This window comes from Amphibalanus amphitrite, unplaced genomic scaffold (genome assembly GCF_019059575.1).
Source record: "Amphibalanus amphitrite isolate SeventyFive unplaced genomic scaffold, NRLGWU_Aamphi_draft 000056F_arrow, whole genome shotgun sequence".
NCBI lineage: Eukaryota > Metazoa > Arthropoda > Thecostraca > Balanomorpha > Balanidae > Amphibalanus > Amphibalanus amphitrite.
In genome coordinates, this window is record NW_024881552.1 from 1,154,150 (window position 1) to 1,172,648 (window position 18,499).

Consider the following 18,499-nt stretch of genomic DNA (forward strand, 5'->3'; position numbering starts at 1 on the left):
GTTTCGTTTTTTTATGCACCAAAAGATCCCCAAGATTGCATCCCCTCTTAAAAGATACAAATGTTCCTTTGTCGGCACCAAATGCGTCTTTAAGGTTATCAGAGCGCATAAGTAAGTGCTTCTTACTCCTAACAATGTTCCTAATATCAGGCAAGTGACTAGAGTAAGTGACCACCAAAGGGACCCCCTTCTTGATAGACCTCCCCACCCTACCCTCCAGAGCTGCTTTTCTGTCCACATTCTTGACCCGGCTAAGTCCACTCTTAATTATAGTTTCCGGATAACCCCTGTCTAAAAGATTGCGAGTGATCTCATTGGTTTGGTCCAGGAAGTCACTCTCAGAGCTGCAAATTCTCTTAGCTCTCATGGCCAGACCTGAAGGGATAGCCTTCTTAACGTGTAGCGGGTGATCAGAGAGGAAGTGGAGGTGAGCTTTTGTGTCCGTAGGTTTCGAGAAGATTGTGGTGTGTAGTTCTCCTTTGTCTATAGTCACACGTACATCCAAAAACTCTATTTCCGTGGGTGAAAACCTAAGGTCTAACTTGATGTTGTCGTGGATGCTGTTGGCAAGAGTATGGAATTCCCGTAGCTTTTCTTCACCATGAAGCCAAATTCCAAAAATATCGTCTATGTATCGTAAATACAAAAAGGGTTTTAGTGTAGAAGACTCCAGTAACTTGCCCTCCCACATTCCCAAATACGTGCACGCATAGTTTCTACCTAATTTTGACCCAATTGCCGTGCCATTTACCTGAGTGTAGTGGTAGGAATTCCCAAGGCTAAAGTTATTATTATCCAAAACTAGCTCTATCATTTCGATTACTTCTGATGTGGGAATGCTCGGATTTGATCTAGAATCTAGGGCGTCTCTACAGGCTGCAATGCCCTCGTCTCTCGGGACACTAGGATATAATTTACTGACGTCCATACAAAAGAGCAGCGGTGTCGTCGAAACAGGTAACTGAGTTTGACCTATTTTGTTAATAAAATCTGTAGTGTCTCTTACAAAAGAAGGCTGGTTTAAGACATGTGGTTCAAGCTGCTTTTCTGCTAGTTCGGCGATCCTTTCTGTCGCGTGACCCCGTCCGCTTACTATTACCCGCAAGGGGTGCCCCTCCTTGTGAAGTTTGGGGTTCCCTTGTAGATATCCCGGCGTAGGATGTGTCGGGATGAGGTACCTGTGTAAATGTTTGCCAATGTAACCACCTTTAAGGAGCCTATCTGCCAGGTTCTTAACCTTTTTGTGAATAATCTTCGTCTGGTCTCTGTCTTGGAGTCTGTAGGTGGAGGAGTCATCAGTTTCACGCTTAAGCCTGTCAAGATAGTCCGCCGTGTCCATGACAACTACCCCCGATCCCTTGTCAGCCGGCCTAATTACAATATCCTGGTCGTTCATCAATTCTACCAGTGCCTCCTCCTCCTTTTTACTAAGGTTACCCTTTCGGTTCTTTGAAATCCCTCTGACAGCGCTCTGGATGACCTCCTCTAAATATAAATCCAGCCATGGGTCCCTACCCTTTTCAGGTGTCCATCGAGATTGTTTATATTTCGAATCTTGGTCAACTAAGGACTCGCCACCAAAAGTCCCATTAGATGGTACGCCCAACTCTTCACCTTGATGACCTGCTGACCAGAATTCACGCAGTCTCATCAACCTCTCCCATTCTTTGAGCTCTGCAAGAAGGTGCGTAACTTTCTGTCTCCTTACAGGTACAAATCCTAACCCCTTACTTAAAAGCGATAGCTGGCTAGGTGACAGTTGTTTGCTGGATAAATTAGTAACTTTAACGCGACCCTTTTCTACCATGTACCTGCCTTTCCCTTTGCGTAACGGACCAGCTGAGCTATCGGTGGCCGTAGCGGTATGGGACACATCGCAACCCCCAGCTGTATCATTATCCCCCGCCTGGGCCGCACTGGGACAAGAAGCCACCTGAGACGGTGCGGGACCACCTGATCCACCAGCTACCTCCTCACCAGGGTCAGCTAATCTAGGCACTGCAGTAGGTGCCACAGCGGCTGGCGAGTTCAGCTGCACAGGGGTCACAGAATCATCCACAGGGTGGCAGGCCGCCGTTCCAGCCCCGGGCACTGATGCTTCATCTACAATACCCTTAGTGTTCACACCAGTATGCAGCCCCTCTCGAAGTTTGGTAAGCTTGCCTGTCTTTACCCGCTGAAGGCGGCTACCTATCCGTGTTCGGTCACGACTTAGCTGGGTTGACAGAGAGCTCAGATCAGCTGCAGACAGGACGATGGACAGATGCCTCCAACCCCGGTCGTACTCCTCCTTCAGGGAGGTCAGCTTCCTACTGGCGAGTTGTTGACAGGATCTGACGAGGTCGTGAGAAGCCCGGTCGACTATCTTCATCGTGATGCTGTCCTCTTCCTCAAACTGCGATCTCCATCTTAGTTGAAAGCCTTTCGGAATTAGATGCTCTTTGACGCAAATGGATAAGAAGTCCTTGTGTGACTGAGTCCGAGTTATCTTGTTGCTCAAATTCCTGAGTTTGCTGGCCGTCATCGGGCCACCGGTAGGCACCGGCAGGGGGGCTTGAGATTCAGCACCGTCTTGTTGATGCCGCTCTGGCTCATCCTTGTCGCACAGCAAAGGACTGTCTGAGTGAGTGGTAGTAGAAGGGCCTACTGACGGAGGGTCTTGGACGTCGTCACACAACACCATACGCTTGCTGGTTCCACATATGGGGACCTCTTCCGAATGCCTCACAGGGCGCGGCACCTGGGATAAACCCGCTCTAAGGTCCATGAGATGAACTGATCTTTGTACAAAATAGATATTGAGAGCTTGCTGAAACAGTCGTTTTCTGCTGACGTGCTCGTGGAACCCACGCATGTCACAGGCACCAACTATACCCATGCCCTCGTCCGTCAGGCGTAACCACTTGACGGTACCAAATGTAGGCGCACAGACTACTGCCACTGCATCATTCAAAAGGGCTTGATAAGAGTACTGAGTATGAACATCGATACTGCTTAAGAAGGCAGTTTGAGTCGGATGAGTATGTATCCAGCCGACCACCGAGAGGTTGGTTTCAAGAAGTTTTTCAGCCACCAGTTGATCATTCAGCATCTCCACCGTGTTACAGGTACCCGTTTGTGGTGGAACTAGCAAATGGGTGACCACAATGCTGTCTTCATCCACCTGGCCACACAAGAGCCCACAGGTTTCGATACCCTGAACGGTATTACCTTCAGCCTGAAGCAGAAACTGCTCTTCAAAATCTCGAGGGACGAATAATCTTCTAGGAATATCCATGTCGAATCGATCGAGAGAATCGTGTCGTTATCGTACGTAAGGATTATGAAAATGTGATATCGTCTTTTGTTTACGATTACTGGTGAAGCATAATAGTTCTCAGCAAGTATATAGAAATAAAAATAAAAGTACTCGGCTATTCCGGACAGTTTCGTGACTGTATTGTTGTCACTTCGTCAGCGGTAATAAGTAATATAAACATTTTCGAGATCACATTTTCAAAACACAAATCTTCACACATTTTTCCTTTGGACCCGCTTCCATCCAGACAAATCCACACAACCCTCAGGTCATCCCTATATAGCGAGAATTACTAACAATAATTCCAACCATTTGCTGTGACACGACATATGTGATACGACATAATATCAGACCATTACACGACAGAGCCGCCTAATTTCACTATTACACATTACAACTTACATACAGTCACGCCTACGCCAATTTCTTATTGAGCCCGCCCTGACCCCTATGCGTATTAAAAAGTCCCACCCATCTCTGTTCCCGTATTCTTCTGTATGTAACCCAATTCCTCCAAACCTTTTCTAGTCCGACAAATTTAGCGTTCGATAAGTGATGACCCTCACCATTGAAATGCGCCGCTACCTCAATCTCATTTCGCCTGCAGCGTATAGACGACAGATGGTTTTGAATTCTGTGATATAGGATCCCCCCTGTTTCTCCCACATAAACAACACAGTCACACACAGTACAGAATATGCCGTAAACAACATTACTCGATTTACATCCAATCGTTAAGTCGTAGGTGCACACGTCACCCCCCGTTCCCCGAATCCTCATTTGCTCTTTGTACATAACCTTGCATACCACACAATTTTTTCCACAGCTTCCATGATTTCCCTCCGTTGTCTGGCTTACTCGTTTCGTTTTTTTATGCACCAAAAGATCCCCAAGATTGCATCCCCTCTTAAAAGATACAAATGTTCCTTTGTCGGCACCAAATGCGTCTTTAAGGTTATCAGAGCGCATAAGTAAGTGCTTCTTACTCCTAACAATGTTCCTAATATCAGGCAAGTGACTAGAGTAAGTGACCACCAAAGGGACCCCCTTCTTGATAGACCTCCCCACCCTACCCTCCAGAGCTGCTTTTCTGTCCACATTCTTGACCCGGCTAAGTCCACTCTTAATTATAGTTTCCGGATAACCCCTGTCTAAAAGATTGCGAGTGATCTCATTGGTTTGGTCCAGGAAGTCACTCTCAGAGCTGCAAATTCTCTTAGCTCTCATGGCCAGACCTGAAGGGATAGCCTTCTTAACGTGTAGCGGGTGATCAGAGAGGAAGTGGAGGTGAGCTTTTGTGTCCGTAGGTTTCGAGAAGATTGTGGTGTGTAGTTCTCCTTTGTCTATAGTCACACGTACATCCAAAAACTCTATTTCCGTGGGTGAAAACCTAAGGTCTAACTTGATGTTGTCGTGGATGCTGTTGGCAAGAGTATGGAATTCCCGTAGCTTTTCTTCACCATGAAGCCAAATTCCAAAAATATCGTCTATGTATCGTAAATACAAAAAGGGTTTTAGTGTAGAAGACTCCAGTAACTTGCCCTCCCACATTCCCAAATACGTGCACGCATAGTTTCTACCTAATTTTGACCCAATTGCCGTGCCATTTACCTGAGTGTAGTGGTAGGAATTCCCAAGGCTAAAGTTATTATTATCCAAAACTAGCTCTATCATTTCGATTACTTCTGATGTGGGAATGCTCGGATTTGATCTAGAATCTAGGGCGTCTCTACAGGCTGCAATGCCCTCGTCTCTCGGGACACTAGGATATAATTTACTGACGTCCATACAAAAGAGCAGCGGTGTCGTCGAAACAGGTAACTGAGTTTGACCTATTTTGTTAATAAAATCTGTAGTGTCTCTTACAAAAGAAGGCTGGTTTAAGACATGTGGTTCAAGCTGCTTTTCTGCTAGTTCGGCGATCCTTTCTGTCGCGTGACCCCGTCCGCTTACTATTACCCGCAAGGGGTGCCCCTCCTTGTGAAGTTTGGGGTTCCCTTGTAGATATCCCGGCGTAGGATGTGTCGGGATGAGGTACCTGTGTAAATGTTTGCCAATGTAACCACCTTTAAGGAGCCTATCTGCCAGGTTCTTAACCTTTTTGTGAATAATCTTCGTCTGGTCTCTGTCTTGGAGTCTGTAGGTGGAGGAGTCATCAGTCTCACGCTTAAGCCTGTCAAGATAGTCCGCCGTGTCCATGACAACTACCCCCCATCCCTTGTCAGCCGGCCTAATTACAATATCCTGGTCGTTCATCAATTCTACCAGTGCCTCCTCCTCCTTTTTACTAAGGTTACCCTTTCGGTTCTTTGAAATCCCTCTGACAGCGCTCTGGATGACCTCCTCTAAATATAAATCCAGCCATGGGTCCCTACCCTTTTCAGGTGTCCATCGAGATTGTTTATATTTCGAATCTTGGTCAACTAAGGACTCGCCACCAAAAGTCCCATTAGATGGTACGCCCAACTCTTCACCTTGATGACCTGCTGACCAGAATTCACGCAGTCTCATCAACCTCTCCCATTCTTTGAGCTCTGCAAGAAGGTGCGTAACTTTCTGTCTCCTTACAGGTACAAATCCTAACCCCTTACTTAAAAGCGATAGCTGGCTAGGTGACAGTTGTTTGCTGGATAAATTAGTAACTTTAACGCGACCCTATATATATATATATATATATATATATATATATATATATATATATATATATATATATATATATATATATATATATATATCCTTTTGTAAAGTGTCTGTCCAAACATATCCTTGGGCCGTGGCCGATAAATGTCATCGATTTGTCGATGAACACTTACGTAGGTATATTCCGTCCGTACATTTCCGTCTCCCTTAATTTACGTTCATGACTTTCAAACAGCAGCGGATCATAGGTATTCTACTGTTGCACAAACACGTTGTTGCTGTTTTTACAGGAAAAAGCGTTTAATCTATATCTATTCTATGACTGAAATGACTCGGTTGCCGCGTGAATATTTACATCACTGACATGTTGTCGAACTTTCGAACTTCACGGACCTCGTCCCCGGAGTTGAGATGTTAGAAGGGGACGAAAGCCCGACGACATTATGTCAGTGATAGGCACTTATACCTTGACCTCATGTCAAACATTTCGAAGCCCGTCCGATACGGAAATGTTCGTGCGTGCTCGTGATCGTTCACTCGTTCTCGTACTCGTTCTCTTTTGTCACCCGGAGGACCATAAAGTTATTGTTCATATATGTAAAAGTCTATTCTTGATTGATAGCGAAACGATTAACCCTCGCCCGCACATGGGGGGGGGGGTTGCCACCCCCCCCCCCAGGTAGTCTTTCTGCTCTGCACTCAACATTTTTAGAGCTAGAAGGCTGATTTTTCGTATAGCTGCTCCTCTATCCTTTCTTGATGTCCACTAAAAATTTCAAGTTTCTATGATTTTTGGTTTCGGAGATATGACCTTGTTTTTCAGGTCATGTCATGACCCAAATGGCCAATTCTCAACATCTTGCGTTTGCCATGGGCCTTATGAGCTTTTGACACCCTGATTTCGGCCTTTTTTGCCAGTCTTACCTCCTACCTATCATGAAACATGTTGTTTGACGATGTACAGGGGTCAAGGTCAGGGTCAAGGTCAACCTAGGTCACCTAAGATAATTGCGTTTTAGGCAAGCTGAATTTACTTTTTTTGAAGTTTTTTGACTGCATTTTTGGTAAAAGCTTCTCAGATCATGATTTCATGTAATATGGACCCAAAAACAATCGGTGCACACATCAGTATACACACAGACACACACAGACATACAAACACATATAATTGACCTTGACCTAACTTGACCTGAAATGACCTCAGCAGCAAAATTCTGGTCGGGTAGTGTGACAAAGAGGTTCTAGCTGGCTTGGCACCAGAAAACAGCATCGCCATCGGTATTTGATAAGCAGCACACTTGATATCCAACGGTGACCCAAAACAACAACATTTTTTAGTTTCACCTGACCTGGAAGGTCAATGACTGACCTGAGAAGGTAAAACTGGGTATCATTGGATTCGTCTCTTCCCAAAGAATCTTTTTGGTCTTTACTGCTAAGCTCTATCTCCAACAGGAACGAAATGGCGCGGGGGGGGTGGCAACCACCCCCCCCCCCCCATGTGCGTTCTAGGATGGGAAAATGGCATGTGCGGGCGAGGGTTAAAACGGGTAAATACGGCGGTCACAGATGCAGCGCAATTCGTCGTACTCGGCACGTCGTTCACGTTAAATCACGTAAGGCCGCGTCGGCCACGTCGTAACACCGGGCCGTGTCGCACCGGCGGAGTCCCGTTGAAGACTGTCGGGCCCCCGTCCCGTCTCAGCCTTCGTGGTACGCACAACACGTGGGTATGAGAACCAGGACAGGGGCCAGATGACACATATGTGAGCGGCGTGGCGCGGCGGACCGACCGCCGCGCTCCGAGCGCCGGCCGTCTTTGCGAAGATATCAAAAATGCCTATTTGCTCGCTAATACCTATACCTAAATAACAGCCTATGGTGGTTACAGGCACCTACACATGACAGACCGACTGAAATTGCCGCACCGGCTTATAAACAACGGCAGCATTGTGCGTTATGGCCAAGACGCCTATATAAAGTATAAACCTTATAGGGTTATGGGCTGGCCTTATGGGGTAGGCGTTGCATGAGTAGGGGTAGGTTATTTCAAAGCAGGTTCGAAACAGTCATAAAACTTTTAGTGTTAGAACTTAGAAGGTGACGTAACTTAGGGAGCGCAAGCCAATTTTGCAAACTTATAGAACCATTGATAAGATCAGTTTTTTTTATACCGTGGATTAGACTGAGATTATCAGTTGCTCTTTTCCTCTCCTGTGCCTCTCAAGATTCCTTTCTCTTTCTTCTAGCGTTTTTTGGTATTCAGTGAAAATTTAAATTTGGAAGCAACCTACAGTGACAGTTTAGACGCACAAGTGACTTTTAGGACAATGGCTGCCAACTTCCGCAAATTTTACACACAAAATCGGTTGAGAAAATTGGGACGCCGGTGAAAACAGGGCGCCGGAGGGCATATTAGTCACGTGGTATTTTGAAGTTCTCCCCCTACAGCGGCCTTCTACATGCTAAACGTCACGTGTAAATTTCACGAACCTTGATCAAATCGCCCCAGGCGCCCTGTTTTCACCGTCGTCCGAAAATTGCGACACGCGTCGCGCGGGCGCCACGTGGAAAAGTGCGAAGGTAGAGCGGAAAATTAAAAAATCCACAGTGTATATAAAAAAGTCAGTGTAATTCACTATTCAGTTTGTGAGTCCCGGTTGTACCTATCCTATCATCATCAGTTCTGTGCCTATTCCGTTTGGTACTGTTTTTCGTCCTTGCTTTTCAGTAGGTAAATGATGTAAATGAGTATTGGAAGCAACTGCGCAGATTGAGATAAATTTTATTAAGATTCATCGTTGCCTGCAGGCACTCTGCTAGCACAAAGCTGATTAAAAGTGACATTGATGTTAGGTTATTGTTATCACCTGTGCTGGTCAATGATTTGAATTAGCACCAGGGCTGCGGAGTCAGAGTTGGAGTCAGTTGGAGTTGACACTTGACAGTTCTGCCCGGAGTCAGAGTTGTAATCAGAGTCGCTAAAATCTTATCAACTCCAAATCCTGAGTCAGAGTTAACGCTGCATGGCTCTACGTTATGCACTGCACCAGTTTGACGATACTGCGCTCAAAATTTGTCGATAAAAGGCCATTTTGCTGTTTTGCACGAATATTTTCAGCAAAAGAAGCAGAAGATGGTGATTGGTGAATGCCCAGAACCTGCTTTTTAATACTGCATGTTTTTTTTTAATGCATTGTGCAGCGCAAAGCCTTGGAACGCACAAGGGATTGTTTCAGGCAAGATAAAGACATCTCCATTATTAACTTTGATATGATGCAGATTTTAATAGAACTGTCCAGAGTTGGAGTCAGAGTCAATTCTTGTAGTTGGAGTCAGAGTCAGAGTCACCCTAAAATCCATCGACTCTGCAGCCCTGATTAGCACGGTACTGTTATTGCTAGTTTCTCTAGATTCTGGAAAGCTGCCTTCCTTCTGTCACTTTTTGTGCTTGTTGCCAGTGCTTTGACACATTTGTGAATTGTGTTGCATTTTGGGGAGTGTCATTAGTTATGGCTTCATACTATCATTTTTTTCCAGATAAGTTGGAGTGAAGTTGATCAGGAATTGCTGGTGATCAGTTCCAGTTGGTGAGTACAGTGTTGCTATTCCCTATTTGGGGAGTTGCCACAGAACAGATGGATTCATTATTGTCTGGCTTTCTTAACCGTTTCAACTATCAACAGCAGCATAGCAAGCTATACTCCACCCATATGACTATAGGCAATTAACCCTCGCCGGACCTATTGGTTTTCTACATACGCGCCGGTCGAGGGAGGGGGGGGGGGCGGTACGACCCCCCTCGCCGTTTCGCCCCTGGTGAAGGTAGCGCGTCGCGGAAAAAACGAGCGTGTGCGCCGTTACGCGACGCAGAGATTGGTACCCGATTTTAAGGTCCCAGGTCAACCGGTGACCTCTGAGGTCAGGTCAAGTGCCCCAAGGTACGGTTCAGTTTTTGGTGAATAACTTCGCAAAAAACGGCCGCAGAGCCGCGATTTTGGCAGCATCGTGTTCGCCTTGCTCAGGCGCGTCGAATGATATACTTTTTGTCCGGGTCAGGTAACTTGGGGTGTTGACCTCAGGTCAAGGTCAGGTCAGCACCCCCAGGTCACGAAGTTGGTCGAAAGAGGTCATGTCACATATCATTCGATTCGGCAGGTCTTCCTGAGTCCATTGGTGACTTTCCCGACTCGCTAGCTCAATTTGATCAAGAGTTATTGACGAAAAACTAATATGACCTTGATGACGTCATAAATGACGTCACGCAAGGTCAACATTGCAAAAGTGACGCATCTAACCTTGCAAGGAGTGCATAACATCACGATTCTGTGTGCTTGAGATAGTTGGAGATCGTTCCCGGCGCCAGAATAGGTAGCAGTTTGTATTTTTCCCCATTGACTTATAATGGTGAGGTCACGAAAATGACCTGACCTCATATGACCTTTAGGAAAAATCCGAGATATACAAGTTGTGAGACTCATAATGGATACTAGATCCTGCAAGTTTCATTTCCCTGTGACATCTCTTCTGGCAGTGAGGGCGTTGCGAAATTGCGACATCTGAAGACCGTGCAGAGGTTCACTTATGACGTCATAGGTCAGTGACCTGACCTGACCCAAAAATGCGGTTGGTGTCAAAAGATCCAGCTTGAATCAAAGGTCAGGTATGCCAAGTTTCAGCTCTCTATCGCTAACGTGCTCGGAGCTATCGCGAAAAAACCCTAGGGGGGGGGGGGCGGCACCCGCCCCCCCCCCCTCGGCCGGCGAGGGTTAAGACTGGTAACCTGCTCTTTTTCTCTACATTGTCTTGCAGGTAATATGTGAATGTGGCAGCTCAGAGCTGGACTTATTTTCTCTGCTTTCAGCATTTCACTCTGGCAAGGGCATTTAACTGCACAAACCTGTGATACTATAAATACCAATAATGCAACTAATAATGTAGTTGCATTGCCTACGGCCTACCCAGTACCTAAGGAAAATAAATAGGAACCTAGGAACCTATGCAACATGCATAGGCATGCAGGGTGTCAAAATGGTTGGCAACTGCTAAATAACTATGATGCAAATTGCAATAATACTGTAAAAATCAAAATGCCTCTATGTATGTTTGGGATATAACCTCGCTGCTGGTGTGCCCTAAAACTACAAATCATAATCTGCATGTATGCCACGTGCAGTGCTGTAAATGAGGCCGCTTTCTGGTCCCGGCGTTTTATTCTCCTGGTGGGTTAGCCCCATCTAGCGCTTAGCCTTTCGGGACCCTCTCAGAGCCGCGGTTGTTTTCGCCGCTCGGCCCATTCGAGATGCAAAGTTGATAGTCACACGAAGTTTATTTGGGGCATGTGAATATACGACTTCGAAATTAATCGATTCAACAAAACCTTTTTCTTTCATCTATGTGCATACATTTAACAGTAAATCCAGGCTAGCCTGGTTTGGCTGACCCTAAATAAGCTTCGTTTGACTATCAACTTTGCATCTCGACTGGGCCGAGCGGCGAAAACAACCGCGACCCTGAGTGGGTCCCGAAAGGCTAAACGCTGGACGGGATTAACCCGCCCGGAGAATAAAATGCCGGGACCAGAAAGCGGCCTCATTTCCAACACTGGCCACGTGTCAATACTCTTTGGCAGGCAATTGCTCAGGAGCAGTGTGGGCTATAGGGTTGAAATTTTCGTGCGAAGTCGGACTCGTGCACTTCTTTGTTGAATCAACTTTTCGAAAGGGTGGGTTCAGTGGTGTGCACGTGGTGGGCGCATATTTGCTGCGTTTTGGGCCGTGGCCCGTGTGGAGCAGAGGGAACGTACTTTAGGCTCAGTTGTTGCCAAAACTGAGGGAAAAGACTCTGAGCTCGGCACGTCATTGAATCTTCGACAACCATCGGAGACATGCGATACGATGCACCGCCCGCTGAGGGGACTTTGTAAACGCTTGAAAGCTCACGAGGAAATTAAATATATTTGTTATTGCAATAAAGCAGCCATTACTAGGCCGATTACGGTAAAACTTGGACTGTCAGTGGGCACATCGGACGACGCATTACCTACCGTGTGTGGGGAGCTAATGCACGTGCATAGTTCCTGCTTGTGAATCCATAGCTCTAAGGTATCTAAGGTCCATGGTATATCTGAGAAATGCTCTCAGATTTAATGCACAGGCAAAAGCTTAGCCTCCAGAGAGTAAAAACTAGAAATTTAATGTTTTTATTGAACTCGTAACTATTTCTGCAGTAGCTGCAGACACCAAGCTTGTATTACGTTGTTTTACCGGCATCGCGTTTCTCTCTCGAGACGCGTCGAATGAACTTTACATTTACATGAAAAGGTCAACTTCAGAATTTTATCTCAGGTCAACGTCACGGAAAAGATCATGTTGCATATCAGTCGCTTCGTATCGTTGAACTAAACGCAGCTGAGGTGGTGTTTTCGTGGCTCTAGCATGTTTTCTCTGAAGTTATTGTTAAAAAACATTTGGACATGTTTCATTACCTGAGATGACCTCAGGGGTCACGGGCCGGTATTCTGATATTTATTATAGTCAAACACAACTTTTAAATATCACTCACTACATACGCCAGCTGAGGCGGAGGTCGGCGACAGGGAAAGGCAGGGATCGGGCCGGCTGTAGTGAGTAGTCAGTGAGTGGGAAGTGACATTCAGACTCTTAATTTGCCAAGCATACAGACTGCACTTCATGAAACTGTCCCGTATTACTTTGTACATGGACAGTTCCCTCAGTTGTCAGAGTGGTCCATCTGTTGAATTGGAGCCGGTGCACACCACCCCACTCTTATCGAGGCTGGAGTCTTGGCAATTGGCATACACACTTAAACTATGTATTGATCGCCGGGAGCTTTATCTTGAGACCAATGCGCTGGGCACAGTGCCTTCAGTGCTCAGACCAAGCTCAGACAACAGCTGGACGTTGCGTCGTGAATGGTGAATCGTGCCCTCTTTGTGGGGTTGAGTCCCTCGGCCGAACTTTGTGCGCATCTTGGGCAGCCAGCAACTCAAAACTCTCCTTTGAGACGTTTTCACCTTTTTTCCTGAATGTGACAGTGAACCACCTTGTATCCTTGGATTCCTGCATTGAATGAACAGGTATGTTTTTTTTTTAGTTTCATCCTTCCATCCTACCTGTTGGGGAATACTTTGCTAGCATTGTTATGTACCCTCATGATTGTACGGTCTTTATTTTTACATGTTTGTATTTATGCGTGTATGCTTGCGGTATGTCTATTACCTACTTAATGGGATTACTTTGCATACGATAGGAGATAAGTGAATGTCTAGCATTTGTAGATCGGATGCCAATTATAAATATTGTTTGTTATGTTCCTCTGGATTGCTTTTTTGCCAGTTTTCTTATTTGCCAAAAACAGAATTTACTTCTCTCAGTTTTATTTATGTTTGCTCACACACAAAGACTCTTTTGCATAGGTGGCGGTTTTTATCAGCTTCTGTCTCGAAGAACAATAAGGTTATAAGTAAGTTGGCATGCACATTTGTTCAGTTACGGTTTTATCTACTAAAAAAGCATGACCTTCCATATATGGGGCGTTTATCGGCATGTTCTTTAGCGATAACCACTAATCCATCGTCGTCGCTGGAGGAAACTAGATCACTTTGGACAATGCCAATGCTTTGGTGTGTTACCAAGGAATTGCTAGGTTGTAGTGCTCAAAAGGTTCACAGATTTTTTTTCCGGCTGAATTGGTAAGCCATCATATACCTCGTACCTATTTGTTTGTGTGATTTACATAAATGTCATCGATTCTTCTCCATGCAACCCTTGTGCCCCTTCCCTGCAGGCTGCAGTGTAGGAGTGTTTATGGACTTAACCGTAATCTTGTGGGGTGCTGCTATGAGGTCAAACTTGTGGGGTGCTGCTTTTATCGCTTTCCACATCATATTTTTATTTTTTTGCATGAATCCTGGTAACTAATTCTAGGACTTGCAAATACCACAATGTCACTTGCTTAGTATTACTAGGGGTGGTCATGAAAGTTAAGGTAAACATCTAAATTTTGCCATATTCTTGGCTGTTTTGATGATCTGACTTGAATTGAGGGAATGTGTTGGCCTGCAATGCTGGGTGACTCGGTGTTTGTTTCCAAGTCTGGCCGGCCCTTCTCGGAGGGGCCGGCGCTCAGCTGACCGCCAGAGGGCGCTGTCTCAGTGACCCCGTGCCGCTGTCTCCGGAGGAGCTGACCTCGGCGCCGCCGTCCCCAGATGGGCGTTTCGGTCGGCCGGCCGCTGTGTACCGCCATGTCGGGTCCGGTTGCGCGCGCCTGCCGCCCCGTGGTGCTGTGCGGCCCCTCGGGCGCCGGCAAGTCCACGCTGCTGGGCCGGCTGCAGACCGAGTTTCCGGGCCTGTTCGGCTTCTCCGTGAGCCACACCACGCGCCAGCCGCGCGCCGGAGAGAAGGACGGCGTGCACTACCACTTTGTGACGCGCGAGGCCATGCTCAAGGCCATAGAGGACGGCCAGTTCATCGAGCACGCCGAGTTCAGCGGCAACCTGTACGGCACCAGCAAGGCCGAGGTAGGCAAGCCACATCGCGCCTGTATAGTGGCACACTTCCTTAGGAAATGACCGTATAGGTGTGCGGTATAAGAACACTGTGCTCTATAAGTGGAATGCATAATTGCATGTTGCATGTTGTTTAATGCATTTAGTCAAAGTGGTGAAAAAGGTCGCGTTTTGCTTTTTTAATATGGGTCAACATGTATCCAATGTCACTGTGTTACGGAAACCTGAATGCTCTGCCGGGTGCTACTGTTATTCGGCGGCTGTGGTCAGGTTGTCTGTCTGTCCGCCAGGTGGAGCGTATCGACAGAGGTGGCGCCATCTGCATCCTGGACATTGACGTGCAGGGCGTGAAGCAGGTGAAGCAGTCGGACCTGAGCCCTCACCTGGTCTTCATCCGGCCGCCCAGCATGGACGAGCTGGAGCGCCGTCTCAGGTGGGCCGCCCATACGCGCCACGGCTTCCTAGTCATACAGCCGACCGAGTGGCTAATTTAACTCTGACATCTCGAATGTTTGTAGTATTTAGTAACCTGTGTGGTTCCGTTGCCATGCTGTTTCCGCGAGAGTTCGCTCCCAGTGGAGTGTGACCTGTCGCTGCTCGATTGGCAGAAACCGTAAGACGGAGACGGAGGAGACTCTACAGAAGCGTCTGGCGGCGGCCGCGGCCGAAATGGAGTACGGCCAGACGCCGGGTAACTTCCACGCCACCGTGATCAACGACGAGCTGGACCACGCGTACGAGCAGCTGCGCCGTATTCTGCTGCCCATCATCGAGCAGAAAAAGGCCAACGGCGCGGCGCCCTCGTAAGGCGGCGCGGAAACGGAGGCCGCCCGCCGAGACCTGCTGTACAAACCGATACATACAGACAGACTCCTGAGCCGGATTCAGAAGTACGTGATACGAGCGATCTTCATCTGGACTAGTTCGGACGACGTCAGGTCAGCACCCCTCCTCCACAGCCAAAGTTGATCGCCGTCTGCGCGCGACCTGACCAAGACATGCACCGTTTTCGCCGTGCCATTTCGACGTCCGCTCAGGGTTATTTGAGGGCAGCAGGTCTGTTCCACCACGTGGGCCCCCGTTCTCCGACCGGTAGTTTGTTGTTAGCGTTCGCTGTTATCACCGACACAAGTGATCACACTATCCACCGGCCGTCAGTGGATTCAGTTGGCCTCGCTGGCCTCAGTAGTTTTAGGTGCGGCACTCATTTTAGTGACTCGCCGGAGTTCCGGATAAAGCGGAGTGTCGAGTTACAAATGGAATGAGGGCGGTACAGTCTCTAGTTCAGGACGAGTTGAGGTAGTGGCCTGTGGTTTGCAGTCTTGGTGGTGGAATAACGTTTCGAGGTCGATTTGGGGTGGCTGCAGGGTGGTAACAGTCGCTGGGTTTCTAGTTTATTTTTGACTTCCCTTTAAGTCAGAAACAATGCAAACGCTTCGATGCGGCTTTTTGCTTTGGAAGTGTCTTTGGAAGCGGGTGGGATAGCTTTAGCTAACTGTGGTGCACACTGTTTCGCCGTTGCATCCACAATGCGGGTTTTCCGTTTTCATGTCGTTCTCAACTGCATGTTGACGTGTGTCCAAAACTGGCACCTGGGTGTTGTGGCCAACAACAGATCTATCTAACACGGGTTACGTGGGAAGGCGGGGAGAAGCAGTTCACGTGCGCGAGCCTGAAACGCTAGTTGCTACGGTTGTACACTGCTTCACACGGGGGACCAACCAGCCACATGCTTCCACTTGGCTATTAGCTTTGCGACTAACATTTATGCATGAATGTCCGATGACCACATTTTCTGTCAAATATTTATTCAGTACAGACAATAACGTTTCATTGCTGCTTTGTTCAAAAAAGCTGGTGTAGATAACGGCTCACGAATGACTTGCGCTAAGCAGGAAGTGATAAGATAAGTATTACGTTTGACAGCTTGTCTTGCCTAAGTCAGGAAATGTTATTGTTGATGGTTGATGTGACACCTGATTCTGCGCGGCGTTGTTCGATGACGAAATTATGAGCACACTTTAGACCCACAATGCGGTATCTTCAACTGTCAACTTTACCGCTATTTGTATTTTTTATGTTATGAATACTTCCTGCTTTGTTACGTTTCTTACTTATCCTGGACTATTGAGGCCGACAGGTTGTAGGCGCGTTGACTGGTTTTCACGCTCTGCTCAGTACCGTGATGCATCTTATTAGCAGAATCTGTTTCTGCAGACCGTTGGATGTGGCTCACCGACCGGGCATACGCTTTGCAACAGTTCCTTTTTGCGTGATTTTTGTGTGTGCTTGGTTTTATGCTTGACGGCATTATTTGGTTGTAAAAATGCGTGCCATTTGCTAGCTCAATCGTTTTTTCGAAATATTTTAGTTAATGGTTGTGAGATGCCACCAAACCTAAAGCGAGATGTTGTTCGAGCCATCGTTTTTTTTTGTGTGTGCTCATTTCTAGTAATTGAGGCACGGAATGGTAGCAAGCCGCTTAATTTCCACAATATCTGTGGAATACCATCAAGTGCGGACTTGCACGTGGAGCCCAAGCAAGTGTAGTAGCGGTGATGTATGTGACTGCGTTTCACGTTCACCGCGCGTTGCACCATGTGTAGCAATAAATAACATTCATGACTTCCTGTCTGACCGACTTGAACGCGGGAAGAGTGTGCCTGCTGAAGTTTGATTTGAATGGGCTGTCGGTGTCTGCCGAGCCAGTTGCGGAGGCCTCGATCGAGTTAAACCCCCGCACTTCTGGTCCATACGAGCTCAGTCACGCCGTAGGGGCTGAATCAAGTGTGGTATATTTGCTGATATGCATATTTTCACAATTGGGTACCACATGGGAACCGATCGCATTGGTCAGCTGCATCATGTGCGATAACAATTCCATCAGTCAACTTTGTACATCGACTCGCGGCTGTTCACCTAGTCACAAACATTACCTGCAGCACTTGGTTACAGAGTTCGTACACAGGTTGGGAATTAGTCGTCTGAATCGAAATGCTTCTGTGAGTTAAAGGGACCCTCCCACCTTAACATTAGATTTGAGTTGAGATAGCCAAAATGGGGTCCCTGGCTCACAATTACCGGTTTCGGCACTCACAACATCGAGAAATGCCTTAAATCGGTAATATTGAATTTCAAAATTGCAGCATTTTGATTCAGAGGGGCTAATGCTTAGGAATACCCCTCTGAATGTGTGACGTCAGCGCAAATATCTAACGATTTTTAAATGTTTGACTAAAACGTTTTGTAGCACGCGGTGGTATATGCTATTTGCGCGCAACATCTGCCGCAAACGCCGCACTTCTAAAATAAAGTCGCTAGAAACAGCGGAGATCCCAAAAAAGTAAACAAAAGTAAAAGTCAAATATCTTGAAAACCGGTGAATATTTTTCGGTGAAATTTGGTAGATATTCGTTTTCGCTCTTTCTGAACCGAGCGACATCACTTTCATGCCAATTCATAAACTTTTTTGAAGGTGGGAGGGTCCCTTTAACGATTGCCTCGTTCATCAGCGTGATCCATCATGCTTCTTGGGTTCACCTCTATAAATCATTAGGACATAGAACAAAAATATTAGTGAATGTGGGACAATTGGTAATCTGTTTTTCAAATATATCCAAATCCGGTGTCCGAAAGGCACAGGAGAGGACCTTCTAAATCCTACTTTACCGCACTCAGGTCGGTGTGATGGCATTCCATGCGATGACGATACCTTACGCTTCACACCGCTCAGGACCGCGGCTCGCTGCCAATAAACAAGCGGCAAGTGTGCCACGTGACCGACATAAGTCGTGTTTACATAGGGTTCCCTTAATCTTCCCCTATTTCTCCCCTATTTTCAGATCGAATTTTAGGCATCATAGCGCTCGCGTGTAACGTTGCTATGGACGCTATTGTTGTTAGAAGCATACTAAGCATCGTTTATGCTGTAAACAATATAAATTGGGCTTATTTAATACTCGAAATTCAACAATTCATATTTTGAAGTAACTTTATCCTGCCCTTCAATTCCCTCTTTAAGCGACAAATAG

At 46.7% G+C, this 18,499-nt stretch overlaps 1 protein-coding gene across 8 annotated transcripts; it reads left to right on the forward strand.

The window, feature by feature from the left end:
• The first annotated feature begins 8,317 nt into the window (after window positions 1-8,317).
• On the forward strand, window positions 8,318-17,093 carry LOC122378237 (guanylate kinase-like). Of its 8 annotated transcripts, none has more exons than XM_043359068.1 (6): window positions 8,318-8,562; window positions 9,479-9,528; window positions 13,377-13,423; window positions 14,169-14,480; window positions 14,759-14,901; window positions 15,077-17,093. In XM_043359068.1, exons 4-6 carry the CDS (start codon window positions 14,169-14,171, stop codon window positions 15,273-15,275), a joined length of 654 nt encoding a protein of 217 aa, XP_043215003.1. In that variant the 5' UTR covers window positions 8,318-8,562; window positions 9,479-9,528; window positions 13,377-13,423; the 3' UTR covers window positions 15,276-17,093. The 8 variants fall into 8 exon arrangements, with proteins under 8 accessions (XP_043215003.1, XP_043215004.1, XP_043214999.1 ...); XM_043359069.1 differs by having other exon boundaries at window positions 8,318-8,521; XM_043359066.1 differs by having other exon boundaries at window positions 8,493-8,513.
• Window positions 17,094-18,499: the final 1,406 nt, after the last annotated feature.